General features: G+C 36.1%; 1 protein-coding gene across 4 annotated transcripts; it reads right to left on the bottom strand.

Moving 5' to 3' along the window:
- On the bottom strand, nucleotides 6,196-18,665 carry LOC109715160 (inactive poly [ADP-ribose] polymerase RCD1-like). Of its 4 annotated transcripts, none has more exons than XR_002217531.1 (8): nucleotides 18,420-18,665; nucleotides 10,435-11,608; nucleotides 8,532-8,773; nucleotides 8,327-8,403; nucleotides 7,826-8,005; nucleotides 7,606-7,701; nucleotides 7,136-7,260; nucleotides 6,196-6,617 (listed from the first exon to the last, which is right to left on the bottom strand). XR_002217531.1 is itself a non-coding variant. In XM_020240037.1 (7 exons), the coding sequence occupies exons 2-7, from the start codon at nucleotides 11,454-11,456 to the stop codon at nucleotides 6,564-6,566; spliced, it is 1,671 nt and encodes a 556-aa protein (XP_020095626.1). In that variant the 5' UTR covers nucleotides 11,457-11,608; nucleotides 18,420-18,664; the 3' UTR covers nucleotides 6,196-6,563. The 4 variants fall into 4 exon arrangements, 1 of the variants encoding a protein (XP_020095626.1); XR_002217532.1 differs by having other exon boundaries at nucleotides 7,136-7,257; XR_002217530.1 differs by lacking the exon at nucleotides 7,136-7,260 and having other exon boundaries at nucleotides 6,196-6,331; nucleotides 6,449-6,617; nucleotides 18,420-18,664.

Here is a 20,180-nt window from a genome sequence, read left to right as displayed (position 1 = left end):
ACTCCACGATCCACGGATCCGCATTCTCTCTACCAAGGGCAAGCGGATCAAATCACTTGAAGGTCATGAGGGCCGTCTAAACTCACTCCCTCGCCGCCTCCACCTCTGAAGTTCTAAAAGTCGGATTGCCCGACCACGACAGAAATACCTCCGCCACGACTCCCGACCGTACTCGACAAGCCTAAACTGGTACGGTCACCAATCGATCAACCGTTTCTTGGAGTCCCTTAACCCGCTCCTCCTGGCGCATGACAGCCTTCTGCTGTCGTTGCACCAATTCGGCTCGTTGCCTCGCCACTCCCACGAGTGGCCAACTGATAGCGAAGTTTCAATTCTCCGCTCGCCTCGAATTGCTCAGGGACACCGCTCATCCCATCCCACGCCGATCTAGATGAAGATCGCCTACGCGGTGCCATCTTTTCCTGAACGGCGACAACACGGTGAGTCTCGACCCTTTAGGTCGAGCACGTACCAACTAACACTGACTCAACTCAAATCAGGCGAAAGTCACACAAGAGCGTCTATTTTCATCCCTCGGTTTCATGTTGTCGATCGCCCAACATAAACACACTTGGTCGAGAATAACCCACACCTTGAGTATACCTTTAACATTCGTTTTAGAGATTTCAACACTTGACCCAATCGATTAACCTTTCGCCATTAGTCACAAGTCCTCATCTCTCACAAGCCTTATTCTCTATAGTTTACTATCCTAGGGTCTCCTAGGTCCATCTAAACCATCCTCATTCTCTACTTTATGCTCTGATACCACTTTATCTGTCACGCCCCGAGACCCGCCTATTTGGTCGGATTCAGGAACACCGACAGACCGCCGAACGGACAGTGTTTCTCCTGTACCGCGGACATAGTCTCCCATATACGTCCTAGGCGTCACAATCCATACAATTCACGATGTTCCAACCAGGAACAAAATTCAACATACAAATTGCATAAGGAAGTATCAAAGACATAAACGACTAAGATATTACAAGCATTCATCCAAGGTTATACATATTACATTTTCTTCCAAATACAATCATCATTATCACAACATTATTATAACTTTGTTTCCTTCATTTCATTTCATTTCTAACCCCTAAGGTAGACCACTTCGGGGTACCGCTATCTCTTGTCTCGGGGTAGGGCGCTATCTACGAAGCTACGCCCTATCCTCGCGCCGCCGCGCCGCACGTGTGCGAACCTGTATCCCGAAAAATAACAGGGGGGTGAGAATTATTGTCCATAGTTTCCAGTGGGTACGGCTACCCAAGGAAAAAGCTCGACCCACCAGGTCCGAAGGAGACACTGCAAACATGTTAGTCCAACAAATATCCACAGATATATATATGTATATCATCATATAATTTATACAACTAACATTTACCATGTTCATGCCTCACAATATGCAACAACGCAAATCATGCAATTTATACAACTATACAACCAACTAGTAGATCAATTGATACTACTTTCGATCCTGCTATTCATAGCTCATTCAATTGTTATCTAAGTTTTCCTCCATCTTATATTCATGTCATTTACAATCTGCTCATAAGGTTTCATCTACCTTTATCAAGCTATCCACCCGACTCGATCTTGAGTCAATCATCCGCGGAATACCGCGCAAAGCCAGGCTCGAGGCGATAGACATCTCACTTGCACCCCAGCCTTAAATCCACTCAACTGGGCTACCCAATCAACTCTACTAGGATTCAACTACAGCTCATATACTTGTCACCCAATCTCACTAGCTAACCCGAAGGTTACGCCCCAACTCACATCTCAAATCCCTAGGTGAGCAGCTACCCAGCTTTTACCTTACCCAGGACTGTCTGCGGACAACTACGTTTGTCCCTAGCGTGACCACCTCTAGAGTGCACTGTTGGGTGGAGCGACCACCCCAAATTCAAACAGACTATGTGAGTATGATCCAATCCTCGCCAACTGAGGATACCCTGTCAACTAGGTATGACAACGACTCGGGAAATCGACCTATCACTATAGTCATCGTGTCACAAGTGTCTCTACCGCACTAAGTTCTTATGGAACATATCAATCGACTCGGGAACTCATCTATCCCTATGTTCATATCTTAGTGTTACCACTACACTTGTATTTCATGTCACATATCCTGATCTATGTCAAGTGTTTCATCTACACTAGGTCTCATGCCACTCGTCATGTTATCAATATTGTTTACATGCCACTCGTTATGTCGCTACATAAACCTCAAGTTCAACATGCATATGTCATTTAACATAATCCACAATATACCAACATGCATATATGTATCAATTAGCATCTCATGATATATCAACATGCATATATTTCCATCTAGCATCTCATCTAGTAGATTCCAATAGTAGGCAACATCATCTAGTATAATATGAATCATGCATTTATATAGCATTTAACTCATGCATTCATCTAGCATTTCCATAATATGCCAACATACATTCTTTTAGCATTCTAACAGTATATCAATATACATTCTTCTAGCATTTTACATTTTGTCAACAGGCATTCTTTGGTAGCCTAACATAGCATTCACCCCATGCATTCCTAAGTTTTACAACTAGCTACCATTATATTCATCAATAGTAAATCTCACATCGCTTCGACATGGAAGCGAGCTAAATATTTCGGTGAGCACAACCCACCTCAAATCGCTTTCCGATTGCTTGTAGTCACTTGCAATTGGCCTCCCGCGGCACACGCCAGCCGGTTCGGCTCGAACTCGCGATCGACTACCGAACGCACGCCAATCCGCGACCTAGGGTCTTCAAGGCCTTTATCTAGATGCCGCAATGCTAGGAATCCGTTTTCATAATTTTTGGACGCCGCCTCGGCCTTCCAGACCGAAACGAAGCCGAAACGGTCCTTTTTGCCAATATCTTCATGCAGGCTCGACGGATCGCCGAACCGACTTCACCAGCGCGTTCATATACCTAGCAATTAGATTTACATTGGTCCAATTTAGATCAAACCCATACATTTACAAAAACCCCCTTTGGAAGTCCTAAGATGTAATTATTGTAAAATGCCCCAAATCCACCCAAGATTTAAGCAATAATCATCTCATTAGCATCCTAGGATTACACTAAAACCATTTCTAGAGCAAAAGATTCAAGCCCTAGAGATCTACCATTAAAGCCCTAAAAGTTTACCTCTCAAGCTTGCTCCCTCCAAGCAAAGGAAGAAGATGATGATGGTGTTCTTCCCCCAAGCTCCAATCTCCACTTCTCCTCCTCTTGTTCCTCTTCTAGAGAGAGAGGGAGAGCTCCTAGAGAGAGAGAGAGAGAGAGAGAGGTCTTTAGGGTTGAGTGGTGAGGGGGCATGAGAGAGAAATAAGAGAAGCCCATCTCATAGAATCCTCAAATGCCAAAATTGCATAAAACACCCTCAACAATGCCCAATAATGCACAGCCCGCACTGGGCAAATTCAGACGACGGGGTTCGGTCCCTCAAGCCAGGGTCCGGACCTAGTAGGTCCAGACAGCCCAGCAATTTAGGACTTAGCCAATTTTCTGAAATTTTCTGCTTTAGTCCGCTTTTTCTCCATTTTCACTCATTTTCGCTCGTTAGGCCTCCGATTCATCTCAAATCGTTCCGAGACTCCCAAAACATGTTTTCGAGCGTACTTACATCATCTTTTCATCCACGCTTATGCCGGATTTAGTCCATGGTCCATCCATAGCTTTTCGGGTTCCATTTCGCGCCCGACGCGTACCGAAAATACTCGAATGCTCCCGAACTTCACCGGAACCACTCTAATAGCTTTTCAAACCAACATACACCGTAACTTTATAATTATAGAAGTTCGGTATGCTACAGTTTATTTACTTTATTATTCAATATCTATTTGCCTAACTTACTTTTATATTATTTTAATTTTATTCTTTTTCTCATTTGTAGATAGTTCATGGTGATTTTTGGGACAAGAAAAGACAATGAATTGCAAGATCTCTTTTTTGTTTTGAAACTGACATTTTTTGGAAAAATGGTGATAGTCGTTTGATTTAGTACTTTGTTTTCTTTTTGGTGAATGTTGACTATATATGTAATGGTGTGATGGAAACTATTGTATGATGGAATTGAAACTATATGTATTAGATGAATGTTTTGAAAAAGAATATGAATCTTATGAATGCTAATTACTTTTATTGTTAATGAAGTTTTATTATACATTTACAAATTGTGGATTTGCTATAAGTTTGTTTATATATGTGTGTATATATGTATTTATATCATTGTGTACGCAAAGTCTTTATGTGGTTAAAAATAATAAATGGTCAAAAATAAATTATGTTCAAATGCAATATTTGTATTGTTAACGACGGGAAGAGTGGTCGTTGTTATGTTATCTTCTTTTATACCTGTGAAAATTTTAACGACGGAATTTGTAGTCGTTAGTTATAATAGCGACGAAAATTTTTTGGTCGTTATTAACACTATAAATAGAATAATTATAGTATTCATAATCTTTGTTACGACGATAGAATTGGTCGTTATTGCAAAATGGAGTGATTACTAATGTAACTAAATAACGACGATAAAAAATCTGATCATTAGTGGTCTAAAACGACTACGATTCATTAAGCTTTTACAACGGGTCACGACGGATGAACTGTCCGTCGTTATTGATTTTTAACGACGGAAATATGAGTTTACAACGACGGTTTATCCTTTCATTAAATGAGGTATTTCCTGTAGTTCGAATAAGTTACTGACGAGTAAGTAGACATCCAAATGACTTCTCGCGTTGGTCACACCCGGTACTTTTTTTCTCTGACAACCACCTGCACATTCGCTCCAGTGTCCGCACACTATTAACTCGACAGGAAGTGACCTGTACACCAATCTCACCAGATCAATCACCGTTCCCGTGATGATCCATCGACAAGGAGCATTTAGGGATTAGCCATCAATGACACATGTCTCAAATTCTCTACTCTTAAGAATACGTGTCATTATCTTATTAATTCTTTGGAAGATTCATGGACACATACACAATATGAATAAAAATAATAACCCAAATTTATTCATAATATTTAACATTAAATACAAATTTATGACTTAGAAAAAATACATGTGTCGCCTGGTTGGCTTCTAGCACATGTAACAGTTAGTGTACCCAAAAAGTTCCGCTGCATACATGCAACAGTTAGAATTTGAGAAAATATAGTTTATACTTTTATTGATTCTATCAACTATTTATATACACACATGAAATTAAATGAAACAACCGTTTTCTCCAGAAGCTTAAGCTATTAGAAAATAATATTTTTAATATTTATATCCAACATAAAAAGTTAAAGTTAAATCCCGTGTTATGCTTTATACCATACACTTACGTACAATCCAAATCGATCCCTCTGTCACAGGGTAGAACAGCGTATAGTCGGAATTGAAGCATCTATCTTCCTTTTCTCCCTTACTTTTTCACTTTTCTCAATTCATTTTAGCGAATTTGGTAGCTTCCGAATAGAAATTTAATGTATTGTCACTAATCGGGATTTCATTACGGAGGATCTAATCTTCTTAGCATCGACATTAAGAGCTCGTCTCCAGATATCCTCTTTCCCTTTATATGAAAGAAATATTGCAGCCAGAGGGTTCTTCACACATTATTGAGCTCCTGTAGTCTGCAAAAAAATTGATAGAGCGCTGTTTCTACATCATGAGGCCTATCTAGGAAATCTCCCGATGTCACCATCTTCTGTTCCAAACAATCTTCTATTCCAAACCAATACAACAACAACATCTAGCAATTCTTCCTATTCTTGTGAGAGATGCACGTATTGGAATGACCTTTCTTTTACATCCTTCCTACTAATGTACCGAGCTTTGCAATATTAATGCTCTACTTTATTTACCGTCATAAATCATCCGGAATGAGATACTTAAACAGAGTCTGGAGGGGGATATTTTACCAATTTAACACATTTTCATTAAGTCTTGGCTTCTTAGGCTCAGTAAGCCCAAATTTGTAGCCCAAATTTGTAGCCTCGGCATCCTTTTATATTTTCACTAAAGTGGTCCTCGCCACATGTTGTGCATTTATTAAATGAGTGATGCAACACCAACGGGTAAATTCTACAACCCATTAACAAACTATTTTTTGAGTGTGGCTGGATCAGAAACATTTAACCATGTAATTAAGATCTACCCGATAATAAGATAACAGTCACACGATTAAAGGCCAACGAGATACCATCACACAATTGAAGTTGCAAAAAAAGTTGGTTGTACCCATAGACATAACAAAAGCCAAAACAATTCATGCACAGCTAGAACAAGCAAAAGCACTCCCTCCCTACTTCATCACATACTGGTCAAAAGAAGAGAGTACACAGTCACTGATAAGAAGAATATGAGGGAAGAGAACTGTTTCACAAAGCATTCATTAAAAGAAACTAATATACAGTCACTTTAATGTAAAACCTACCTTAATTTTATGATAAACTCGATGTTCAAGAAAAACCAGCAAGCGTCACTCAACCTGCAACCTCCCATGCCCACTTGATGCGCTTTTTAGCCAGCCGTACATTCCTTTCACGATATCAACGATTGGCTATGCAGGATCTTGGAAGATCAGGTCCCGCCATCGGTGGCATCTGAGGGAAAAGAGAACATAAGACAATGGAAAGCATGGATACAAAGACAAACAAAACAGGAAAGAAATAAAAAGCACTAGGCTCATTCAAAGTTTTGGTTAGGAAAATTGCACCACTAGTCATTGAACTTTTAACCACTTACATGAACGGCACTTACGGTGCTGCCGATGAATTGCAGTATTAGTCTTTGTATTTCAGCAGAATTTAGCTAAAGTATGAGCTCTCAGAGTGCACATGAGATACCCAATTTAGATGTGCAGCTTCATATTGGTCCCTTCATCATTATCGTTGTCCTTTAAATAAGACAATAATGCTATGACCAGGTGCTTCATTAAATAGTGCACCACCCCATCTATTAACCCTCTCTCCCATGGCATGCGCCAATCCTTTCAACTACTAAATAATCACCCTTTGTTTATTTGAAATTTCGATGATCTAACAACAAGAGATGGAATGGAGAGTTGATGGTTTGATTCTGCATGGATGTATGGACACACTGGTGCACATAATAATTTCACCTCTAACGGAGGATGGTGTATGTTTGAGCATGCACACTCTGAAGTTTCAGGGGCCAAATTGAAACTCCACTTGAAGTTCATCGACTGGCGGTGAGATTTACCAGACAGCGCTGTCAGTCCAACTGCTGAGAGATAATGAAAAGGGTTGAGTGGACCACTCGCAAACATTTAGTGCTTAGGAGCCACTAATTCAACTCACCCAGTCCCATCATCATATTAACAGAAAGGAAAGGAAACACTGTTGTACATAAGATTACACATAGGCATAGCACAGTACCGCATAAACATATGAAATCGCACACCATTTTGGCATCAAAAGACAAAACAGTTTTGTGTCAGGAGGGGCCAGGCATAATTAATGTTCCACAAAGCCATAGAATTCAAAGTTCCAAATACGCCAGACTAGCAAATCTACCTTCAGGTACCTCACTATTTTGAATTATTTACCAAAATTTGGATGAAAATGTTACCTTGTGCTGAAGCCTCATAATTGTTGAAATCAACAGTTTGTCACCAACTATCTCTCTCAACTTCTTCACCAGGTCAATCCGACTTATCTTTTTTCTCTACGAATAAGGGAGGGGAAGGGGGAAAAAAAGGGAAAAAGCAAAAAAAAAGAAAGAACAGTTAGCATGCACATATCAAGAAAGAAAAGAAAATATCAACAATTCAAGGAAAGAAATGTAGTACCTTGAATTCTCCGTAATGAGTGTTAACCAAGTCCATGTCTTGAGGAGAAACTTTTGTTGAGATTGCAGCAAATAACATCGAGAAAGGCATCCAGGGTGAAGTAGGAACCCTTGGAGCTCCACTAAACACAGGATTCTGAGATTGATTTGGGAAAGCTGGATGTGTCCGAATACCCCCATCCTGATTAAGACAATTAAAATTTACAAAAATAAATTTAAAAAATTAAAGTACCATATGATTACCTAATATCATTAAACTAGTTTCTTCACAAGATTTGAAGATCACAAACCACCAAACAAAAGAAAGTACATCACTACTAAAATTTTGGCAGATTCTATAACTAGCATATAGGTATGATTCAAATTAGTCATCCATACCGAACAGCTATTTTAAGAGGAATATAATATGCAACTTGTATAATCTATGTTTAATAAAAACTAGATACTACTGCTGTAACAATATATCTACAATCCAAACTTACTAATAAAGAATATGAGATACCTGCAATAGGCTATGAGGAAAAGTAGAACTTGTGACCCCAGACTCATTAGAAGTGCTTTTGTTGACAGCCAGACTATCTGCAGCAACATAACACATCAATTTTTAAAGATGCAAAGCTGTAGGACAAAGAGGTTATGCAAAAAAAAAATCAATGGGAAAAAAAAACAAAAGAAACAAAAGCAGAAAAGAAAACCGAAAGAATTACCTTTAGCTTTCGAAGGCACTTTGATGGTTACGACATATTCTGGATATATGTGAGTGTTCACATTCATCTCCCATACAACATAATGTTTCGGGTTTTGAAGATCATCTACACCACTATCAAAATTTTTGTTACTGGGTTGGAACTGTTTAGATCCAGCAGGAATGGCTTCCGCATTGCCCATTATAACGTGGCACAGCATCATTCGCATAATGCCATTTTCGTCAACATCAGAATAACCAGTACTGAACATAATAATTTACATCAGTCCACCTTCTGAAAGTGGTCATCAGAAAATAAAAAAATAAAATAAAAATAAAAAAGGCCTCGTTTGGCATTGTGTTTATTTTTTATTTTTTAAATTAATTTTTTATATTAAATAGTGCAAGAGTGGACAGTAAATTACTAGCATTTTTTGCATCCAAGGCATTTGCTTGGCAACAAAAAACAAAAACTTGAAAGCAACTTTTTTGCTTCCAAAATTTTTTAAACAGGTTGGTATTTGCCACTTATCCAAATACATTGTATCTAACCAACTATAACAACAAAAGAAAAGTCTTTCTTCAAACACATCAAATTATATAGAATTAGTGTTTAAAAAGTAATAATAAAATGGCAACGATACCAAACGAAGCATTAGCATCACTTTGGCTTTTTGTGCCTTTGCAAAAACTAATACACTTTTTTACAATTTAGCAACTTCATTCCACGGTGTCTACCGTCTCAATATTTGCAGCTTTGAAAACCGAATTTCTTTCTATGAACTGAAATGCTCCCGGCCCACCTTCCAATAACTACGTGCATAAGAGAGTTGGTCAGGGGCATTCTAGTCCACAAAAGATATTTTATCTCAGATATGTCAAAATGAAAGAAGTGAACGGAAGGAAAAAAAAAACAACTACAAAGAGTACCGCTTCATGTACCCTACAAGCAAGGATTGTCCTGCCAATGGCATGGAGCGTTCATCACGAGCCACCATGCCAACGGCACGCCACAGCGACATGTCCCATGCCAATGTAAGCACAGCCTTCTATGCTGGTGCCACGTAACTGGCACATTGGCACAGTTTGGCTCAGGTTTTTTTTTTAATTAGCTTCCTAGAGAAAATAGTTCCTACGAGTGTTTCAATGTCTCTAATACCTTTAAAATAGTCCAAATGTTAATATTTAACAAAGTTTTGCATAAATAGAACAGTAACATCCTAAAAATCATAATTGCAGACCTAAAAATCATAATTGTAGAAAAACTTATAGGAAGACACTACTATCACAAAATCAAAAATGATAAAAGATATTGGAAGCAATCATTAAACTTGTGCTACTACAAAACAAATTGGTCTAATTACGCAATAGAACACCCCATTTGCACCCAAAAAGTTAGTAGGTTTAAAAGATTTACATGTTTTTAAAGTTAAAAAAAAACCATTATATAACTTTTTTATCTCAAAAAAACTCAAAAAAATCCAAAAAGATGCAAAAAAAGATATATTTTCTCAATACAGTTGGGCAGACCCCCATGCAATGTGCCAGCACAGTACGGCACAGACAATCCTTGCCTACAAGGTCCTCTGGAGCATTATTTGATGAGTCAAAATATATGAGTCACAATCAATGATTGGTTTAGCTTTTTTTTATTCTCAGATACAACAGGTAAAATTACATGAACTTAAACAATCTATAGCAGTCGTAAACTGCCACTTGACTCCATGAATTCAGAATAACATTCCAAGGGATCTTCTAGGTTACATGAAGCAGTAAGCAATTGCTCAAATGAAAAAGTGTTTTTTCTGTAAAGGCCATGTTACAAAATAAGCAGCACGGAAGAATACATGTCAGACTAGAAGGCAATGAATAATCTAGATAGTAAACTATGACAGTGAAAATAAAGGGTGAAATAAAAATATTACCAAACATTGGAGCAGTTTGCTGGAGCAAGATGAGTGCCAATGCCAAAATCAGGCCAACACAAAGAGTTCCTAATGTGGAACACACCCCGCAACATCAAGTCCTCAACAGCATCTCTAGAAGAAGAAAGCCAGGCATAACGGACATTTGCATTGCCACGGAGATTTTTAGTACGCTCCACCTGTTTCTGGAAACGATGAAAGCGAACTTGGCCCAATTTATCAAACAACGGGATTCTGTAAATTCCAATTATGTCCTTTGCATCAAACAGCGGGCCCAATCCCTTGAGCAACATGTTCTGCACAGCACAGCCAACAGCTGGACCACCAGCTTGTCCAAGAGAAACCATAAAAGAGGAAAAAACAGAACTAGATTCATATTCTCCCACTGTTTCTTTCCCTTCAGTATGTAGCTCCCAGTTAGTTTTGGAACCTTCTTCACTCCTAACCCGTTTAACATTGGAAATTACTTCATCGTTTGGTTCTGAGTTTGAGCTTTCAGCTTCACTAACAGACATCTCCTCACAGAAATTAGTTTTACGATGTTTCTCTTTATTAGTACAGTTATATCCATCTGATGCATAAACATCAGAATGCAATTCTGGAAAGAAACATTTACCATTTTGATCAATCCATCCAATTGGCTTTTTTAGACCTGTTTCCAAATATATGCAAATCATGTGCACAAAGTCCAACAGTAATTGCTGGTTTTCGTACACTGCTTCAGTAATTGCTTTCTTTGATTGGAAATCACTTCGCACAGAGCTGATGATGCGCTCTGGAAAATCCATCCATGCACCATTCTGATAAAATAGTATGCGCTGAGGCAACCCACTGGTCATAAAATTCTGATAGCTTTTCACTATGTGTCTAGTCTGATGACAATTAGGGTTAGGGTTAGTTTCACACACTTTCTTGTAACAGGAGCTGCAGAGAATTCGATCTGCAACAGAGTCTCGCTTCCTCTTAAGATTGAACACATTAGTCACACAGTTACCCAATGTATCTAAATTTGTTTTTCCCATTTTTTATATACAAACAAATTGACAGAAACTACTAACTAAATCTTATCTATAGTTCTCTAAAATGTCATGCTTTTGTTATAATTTACAACTCGCCATCATGGTACAGTATCCAGTAAAGACTTGCGTCGAGATACACAACAAGCAAGCTAGACCTGAAACAAGGAATATTTAATTAAAGAAAGTGCACATATGAAACAATTTCATGACAAAGAGGGAGGGAAAAAAAAAGACAAATGGCACTCCAGAACGAAAAGATTATAATATACGAGAGATTTGCTAAATTTTCACAAAACACAATTGGGAAGGAAGGGTAATCTACACTTTCCATTGAAGTATAAATAAAAATATATATGCCAGAAGAGGGGAGAGAGGATATAATGCAAAGAAAACGCCCAATGGGGGGCCAGGGAGGCGGGGACTTCTACCTGGTAGTAAAAATACAAATAACAAGCACATGGCAATCAACTTGCAAATTCACCAAGAAAATAAATAGTTCATCAAGCAAAAGTGCTAACGAATGGAAAGGCAAAAAAAGCATCAAAGACATATATGTAAAGAAGATTGGTACAGAACTTGTCAAAAATTTTCATGTTTACACACTGTATATAATGCAGTATATGAGTTAAAGAAAATCAAATAAATACCTTTACATTTTTAGTTATACAAATTTCTGTTTGAGGATAATGTAAATCTTGATTGTGGAATTAGTTTTCAAATCTCAATAGTTAAAAATCTTTTGTTAAATGTCAGTTGTTTAGGTTTATTTAGTCAAGATAAGCCAAATATCTTTTGTTAGAGAATTAAATATAGGGTAGTGCTTTCTTTATAAATTATCTACTGTTCAGTTGCACTTAATAAGGCTGGATTGGCCTACATCCTCTCTTTCTCTCATAAATTATCTAGTGTTCAGTTGCACTTAATAAGGCTGGATTGGCTCTGCATACCCTAAATCCTAAACCCTCCCTCTCTCTCTCTCTCTCTCTGATCTTGGACTTACAAGCTTCAAATCTCCCTCCTTTATCATTTTTTTCAAATTTCTTTAAGCAGCTCAAAGTTCCAATTACAAGATTCAAATCTCCTTTATCATTTATTTCAACTTTCTATAAGCAACTCGAAGTTCCTTTGAAGCTATGGGCCAAATCAATATAAAAAATAGAAGCGAATGTATCTTGGAGATAATACTTCAAATCCAATGATGCAATCACATGAATTACAATCAGAAGTAAAAAACATACTATTAGTACAAAAATACAGAGATGGGTCAAGTACGGAGGATATGTCAATTATATAAGTTGTCATCTACTATAAGTTGTTAGACAAAAAGAGATACTGAATTAAGTGTAAAGCACTTCATGTTCTAACTGCACTAACATGACTTTGGATGATTAAAAGAAGAACAACTAATTCTGTAACAATGACAAAGCCAATGAATATTGCATACATGGCTAGTGGCAACAAATGTTCTGTGTAAAGGAGAAAGGAGCACCTTAGCTTATATTTATACAGGCGAAACCTCTTAGGACAGTATTAGACATGCATAAAGTGCAAAGAAAGTAGGACTGCAAGAAGAAAACATCTACAAACACCACTTCATACTCCAGGCAATGCTGAAACTTTAAAAAGTCAAATTAACAAACTGCACCCTACAAGCTCCGATTAGTAATTAGTTATTGATGAAAGCCACCCTTCTAAAGTTATTGATCAAATCTCATGTCATCTATTGGCTTATTTGTGTCTTACAGATGAAGGCACTATGTCAAACTGATCCAGATTATAAACTGGGAAGGTCTAAGATCTTCTCTGTGATAGTTATTATTTTGAATAAATCTGTGCATATTCAATAGTTCATAACATCAGATATAAATCTATCGATTCAAAGCAGGGCCCAGGGGTTTTAGTAGGATGCCAGGGCAACCTAAAGACACAGGTTGAGATGAAAGGCAGCATATCTTGCCATTGAGATTTTACAGTACATAAGAAGGAAGTATATCTTGCCACTGAAGTTTTACAGTACATAAGAATTATATCTTGAAAAACTTTACAATGTGTAGAACACTACATATAATTATATAGATCTAACAGTTGTAGGTAGCTGACTGCATCTTCTAACCTTTTAATGGTGAGGTGGGGACAGATCACAGGGCAAAATATCTCTAAACAAGTTTTGGAAGGACATGGATTTCCAAAAACTGAATTGGTAGAAAAGTAAATATTCAGTGTAGAGTTGGAAGTTGTTACACCACCCAGTTCAGTGTGGAGTACATTCAGATCGCAAGCATAGGAAGTGGTTACACCGCCCTGCCCCACTGTATTGCCATCCTGGTTGGCGCAGACTTCTCAGGTGGTAGCGACGAAAGGGATAACGTGTCAATAAAGGATCAATACACAAAGTGAGGAGGAGAGACATTAATTGCATGGTCTCTATCCAACGTAAAATGCAGAAAAATCCCAAGAAAATAGAAAGAATTGCAAATTGCATCCTTGAGGTATAAAAACTACTTTAATTCCTACAATATTTAGACTATTAATACATGAACCTCTTTTTGTCACGTTTTCCATATTAAAATTGTTAGCAACTCTTCTTATACAATCTTTCCCACCATAAAGGTCTATAATGGGCACTAATAATCATAATTAAAAAACTACCTAAAGCCAGTAGCACTTCTATGTACAGGATAGCTTTTCATTTGAGTTTCTCAAACATCAGGTAAAAACTCGTGATGTGGAAACCATCACAAGCGGAAACCATCAGAAAGATCTAAAAATTATTCACTAGCTGCAATACTCTCTCAATTCTAATAGCATTTACTACATCATTCCTCCTCAATCCAAAGACAGAACAGGTAATAAGCGCTTAAAGAGTTATAAATATATATATATATATATATATATATATATATATATATATATATATATAAAATTCAGCTAGGATACTATCAATAATATATAATATCCACCATTCCACCCTTGGATCATTACTATTCCACCGACCACCCACTCAACCCTAGGCATCCAATGGTCACAAAGTGGATAGTATCATGCTATTAATAATATTCCAGCACACTCTTATATGTGTGTGTGTATACAGAGATAGGCTTCTATGCTTTTAGAAGCATAGCGGCCTTCATGCTATTGAGTCATTTTCGATGTTGGGACTTCCAAATCAATGATCGGCTCCGTTATATTTGATCTAGAGTATTTGAAGTATCTAGAAAATAAATTTCGCGATTTTTCGATTTTTTCTAGTAATCGAAAAGGCTCAAAATTAACGGATGAAAATAAAAATATCACAAAAAGTGATGATATAACACTAAAAGTTCTAGATCAAAGATATTAATCTTGTTTTATACAGTATAAAGAATTTTCTATCAAAATTTCACGGGATTTGGTTATTTCAACACCGTTAAACTTGCAAACGGCTCTATTTCTATGCATACGCATATATATACTTATACATAAATACATATATATATACATAGAGTAGGACTGGAATACTATCGGTAGTAAACGGCTTAGTTTACTATTGATTTGTTTTCAATGATAGAGTTTCCAAACCGACAATTGGCACAGTTGAAACATGATCTAGACCTTTTAAACTATCTAAAAAATCAAATTTCATACATTTTCAATATTTTTCCCTTGTCCATCAAGTGGACATAAAATAAAGGGCTGAAAATGAATATCCTTCAAAAAGTGATGAAACAATTTTTGTATTCAAGATCTAATGTCTAGATCTTGTTTTAAATAGTTTAAAGAATTTTCTAACAAAAATTCAGCTAATTTGGACTCTTCTATAACATAAATGATCAAACACACCTTATCGGCCATTAAAATTACAAATTTTGTGACCCTTTAATCGTTCTATTAGTTATATCGAAAAGTTATGAAATTTGATTTCTAAATAATTTAAAAGGTCTTGATCATGTTCAAAGGTATCAATTGTCGGTTTGGAAACTCTATCACGCCCGCATTTTCCGGGCCAATTCAGGCCAAGGGTCGGCTCGGCCCAACCCGGTTATTAATCTAGGCCAGGCCGTGCGGGCCCGTTTACAAAGAGTAGCAGGCCCGGCCCGGCCCCCTGGCCCGCCCAGCACAGACCGTCCCGGGCCGGGCTGAGCTTCGTGCTAGGTTGCCAGCCCAATTTTTTTTAAAAATTTCTTCCACAATTTTTTATAGAAATTTATTTTTTTCAAAAAAAGAGATAATTCCTTTTTAAATTATAAATTTGACTTATAGCTTTTACTTTAAATTTGACTTCATTAAAAAGAGATAACTTTTTGAAAACTCTTTTATTAAATATTTTTAATATTTTTTTATTATTTGAAGAGAAATTGATATTTGAAAAAATAATTACAAATATTTTTAATATTTTTTTATTATTTGAAGAGAAATTGATATTTGAAAAAATAATTACAAAAAATATATAAAGTTTGTATTAATCATATTACATAAAGTTTGAATTTTTTTAAAAAAAATATTTTTTTAAGAAAAAAGAGTTTAAATTATAACTTTTTGATTTATAGTTTTTAATTTATACAATTATACCCAACCTTTTTAAAACTCATTTAAAAATTTTATAAATTAAAAAAAATTAAAACACAAACAATAAATTTAACTTTTTAATATAAAATTAATATTAGTTTTTTAAAAAAAATAAAAAAATATATTTTTTCGAAAAAAAAAAGTGCACCCAAGTAACCAACTCAACGGCTCAATAGCCGTTGGGCCCACTATCCAAGACCTTGGATAGTGGGACTTGGGTACAGTACAGGGCTAAAGGCTAGAACCTAAAGGGCATGCATTATGCATGCCTAGCTCAGGCCTGACAAAGCCAGACCTACAACTACAGGCCTTCAAACTTATCCGGGCCATGCCAGCCCGGCAGGCACGACTCATCCAATTTAGAGGACAAGCCCTGCTCCCTCTCTATCTCTGTCTCTATAGATATGTAAATATATATATATTTCCATATATATAGAGAGAGATTGAGAGAGAGGGATAGTATAGCTATTATCCGATTTAGAGGACATAGCCCTTTGTCCTATCTAGTTGTTATTGATGTTGAGGAGTTTGAATCGCCACCATTGAACTTGATCTGGATCATTTGAAATGCCTAGAAAACAGAGTTTGGTGAGCTTGCAAGTCATTTACATTATGATCAAAAGGCCTCAAATTCAACAAATTTTTATGGCCTATGTAAGTCATTTGCTCCTTCGGTGTAATATAATTATAATAGTATTATATGTAATATTTTATCTATTTTATATTTTATGAAATATATTATTGTTTATGTGTTATTTTACATACATTAAATATTCTATATATGAGATGTATAGACATGCAATTTTGGCATTTAAAAGAATTTTAATCTACTTTTTCTACTATTCTTCATTTTTCTTAATAAAATTACCATGCAAAATTTTGGTTATCGTAGAGAATAAGAAAATATCAAACCGAAAACAAAATTTTTTTATTCCTCTGTATTTTGAATATTAGGTTATTATAAGAATAAAAATATTTACTCTTACATTGTTCCATTACCAAAAGCAGCCTATCGGTATCGTACGGTACGAATAGTGATAATCAGCAAACAAAACCTTGCAACAATCAAATCTTAGACACAACACAAAGGCTAAAGCTACATGGACCTAGATAAAGCTAAAAGTTAGAGAACTCCTATATAAGCAACCAATGCAAATAATTATCTAAAGACAACAAGCATACAAATAATAAAAAACAGAATTTGTTAACTTTATGGATCCGCCACAGGCCCACAGAGCAAGACGCTGAGAATAGAAAGATTGCATGCATAGTTAATGGAATACTAGATAGTTCTCCATATAGACCACAATCCCCAGTCAATACCGGCTAGATATTCCACTTGTCACCTCTGAATCAGCCTAGAAGAACTATGTTGATTTTCCCTAAGTATTGCCCCATGTCGTACAACCACGACAGCAACCAAAAGAAGAACATTTTTTAGTTCCATATCTCATTGATCCATGCACGGATCATTGGAAAACGACAAAGTAGTGCTCCATGTCGCACAACCATGACAGCAACCAAAAAAGGAACATTTTTTAGTTCCATATCTCATGAAGCATCCATGCACGGATCATTGGAAAACGACAAAGAGCATGTTTCATACAATGATTCGGCATCATACGAACAAACCACGTGCCATGCATTGGAACGGAATTTTATCCATCTCGGCCTAAAAGCTAAACTATCTGACAAGTCAGTTATCCCACATCTTCCCAAGCATTAGAAGTTTAGAACTATAACTTCTCGGCCAGCCATGATGCAAGCTATCACCTTTCTATAGAAGAAGCATCTCATAAGGAAGTCAGCATCGCTTACCATATATCACTAGCGCTTTCACAACAATCAAAGTAACAGCAGCTATAAAATACCATGCATACAAGCTAATCACTCTCCTTTCCCATCAATAATAGCATAATATACTGAAACTACTGTAACAAATGATCATGCATTTTATCCAATTTAAGTATAGAAAGATTTGTGCCAAAAATCAAGGATAAATCCGAGAAATAGATTTCACATCCAAGGCAATCTTCAAATCACCCTAAACAGTAACAATTAAAGACCTCGAATAGCTCTAATCGATTTCAAGAACGACTAATTAATCGACCACCTAAGAAACCCACACCTGCATTAACGATCTCTCATAAAACACAATACAATCCGATTTTAACCCTCAATTGCACCGGAACCATCCCAAATCCTCCAAATTTCCTCACACAAAGCAATCATACAGCCCCCGGAGCCAATCAAACATCAAATAAACGCAGAATCCAGCGGATCAAACCGCAGAAACGCGATCAAAAGCAGCCACGATCAGATCAAACCCAGGGACATTAGAATTCTCAGTGACGAAGGGATCAACGAAAGAAAAACTTGAGATCCAGAAGAAAAAGAAGAAGAACAAGGAGAAGGGATTACCTGACACTCAGAGGAATCAGATGTCTCATCTCTCTCTCTCTCCACCTCTACCTTTCTCTCTCTACCTCTATCTATCTACAGCTCTACCTCTTCGCTCTCATCTCTCTTATGTGACGATCTCTGTGGTCGCGGGTGGAGGTTTTGGTTTGGGAACCTCGGTTTCCGCGAGAAAGGCGAGCGAAAGGAAAGGGAGCGTGCGGGAGGGGAAACGAGGGGTACAAATAGCAGAGGATAGAGAGGGTGAGAGGAGAGTCGGCGATCCTACATCATTTCTTGTGCCAAAAGTAATATAAAATGAATAACTAATTATTAATGTTACCACGGGGATTGATTTGGGAGAAATAAATTAAAATTAAAATTAAAATTAAAAAATTTATTATTATTATAATATAATAAAATATAAGAATAAAAATATAAAAAAATAAAAAAATTCTAAAAATAATAAAGTATATTTATTACAGTATAGTTCGAGTCTAAAATTACAGCTCATTAAAGCTTGAGAACTAAAACTTCACATGTTACGTACTTTGAGCAAAAAAATATAGCCTATTAAAATTCGAGCACTAAAGTGTCATGTGTTTTATAGCTTGAGGATCAAAAGTGTAATTTATTCTTTTATATTTAATTTTATTTTAAATAGAGACAGAATTGAGCATCGATTGATTTTATTCAATTAGTAATTTTATTTGAGGAAAGAATATGTTAAACTATTTAATAAATTTCAAAATATTTATTGTTAAAATTAAAATTGATCAATCATATTTTATATATTTTAAAATATTTTAAATGTGAAATTGATAGCTCATTAGACTATAAATATAGAATTGAAGTTTGATATTAAAATTAAAGTAGAAAATGTATAAAGCTTTTCTGAATTACGAACCATTTTGAATCAGCTATCCAATTTTTTAAAATGTTATTTTTACTATCTAACCTTTTTATATATTAGATTTGAGTCAACTAATGATATTTTGATTTCAAAATTTGAATATCTTTTAGGTTTACAGATATAATTAGTACTTCATGTAATTTTCGCAACTAAATTTATTAAATAAGTAATTAACTTAAATTTCATCCATCGCTTTTTTATTTTTTATTGTATAATCTAAGTGATCAATATTATGAAACTAAAATTTATATATTTAATACATGCAATATAAACTACTTAAAATACGTATATATTTTAAATTTTTATAATAAAAGAAAAAAATTAGATTAGATTAAACAAAAAAAAAATTTCGCTTTTTAAAATCAATAAAAAAAAATTAAAAATTAAACTTTAAAAAGAGATATTGAAAAAGGGTGCCCGCCTCCAAACCACTCTCCCCGCAGCGCCACCCTCCTCCTGGTCCTGGGCCGCGCGCCCAACTTCCACGACGTGTAAAAATTAAACTAATGTTTCATTAGATTTAATAGATTATCTGGCAGTCATCTGGCAGTCCGGAAGCACGGACGTTCATCTCTAACCACTCGATCGTAAAGGTATTTGCCTGGAATGATTTTTTCTGGGTAAATTACACTGCTAGTCCATAAACATTTACTGCTTTTTTTATTTTGGTCCTCAAACTTGCTTTTGAACTTTTAATGAAGCTTTAATTTGGCCCCTATATTTTTAACATCATTTCACCTTAGGATAGAAGTTATTAGTTGCACATAGCTAATCGTTTTTATTATGTAACATGAATTTATTGATTCTTCACCCATCCCATACTTTTAATTTTATATAAAATATTTATAACTCAATATGAACTATGAAGTGTG

This window comes from Ananas comosus, linkage group 9 (genome assembly GCF_001540865.1).
Source record: "Ananas comosus cultivar F153 linkage group 9, ASM154086v1, whole genome shotgun sequence".
Classification (NCBI taxonomy): domain Eukaryota; kingdom Viridiplantae; phylum Streptophyta; class Magnoliopsida; order Poales; family Bromeliaceae; genus Ananas; species Ananas comosus.
Note: the sequence above shows the minus strand (reverse complement) of the source record. Positions and strands in the feature narration are given on the sequence as shown.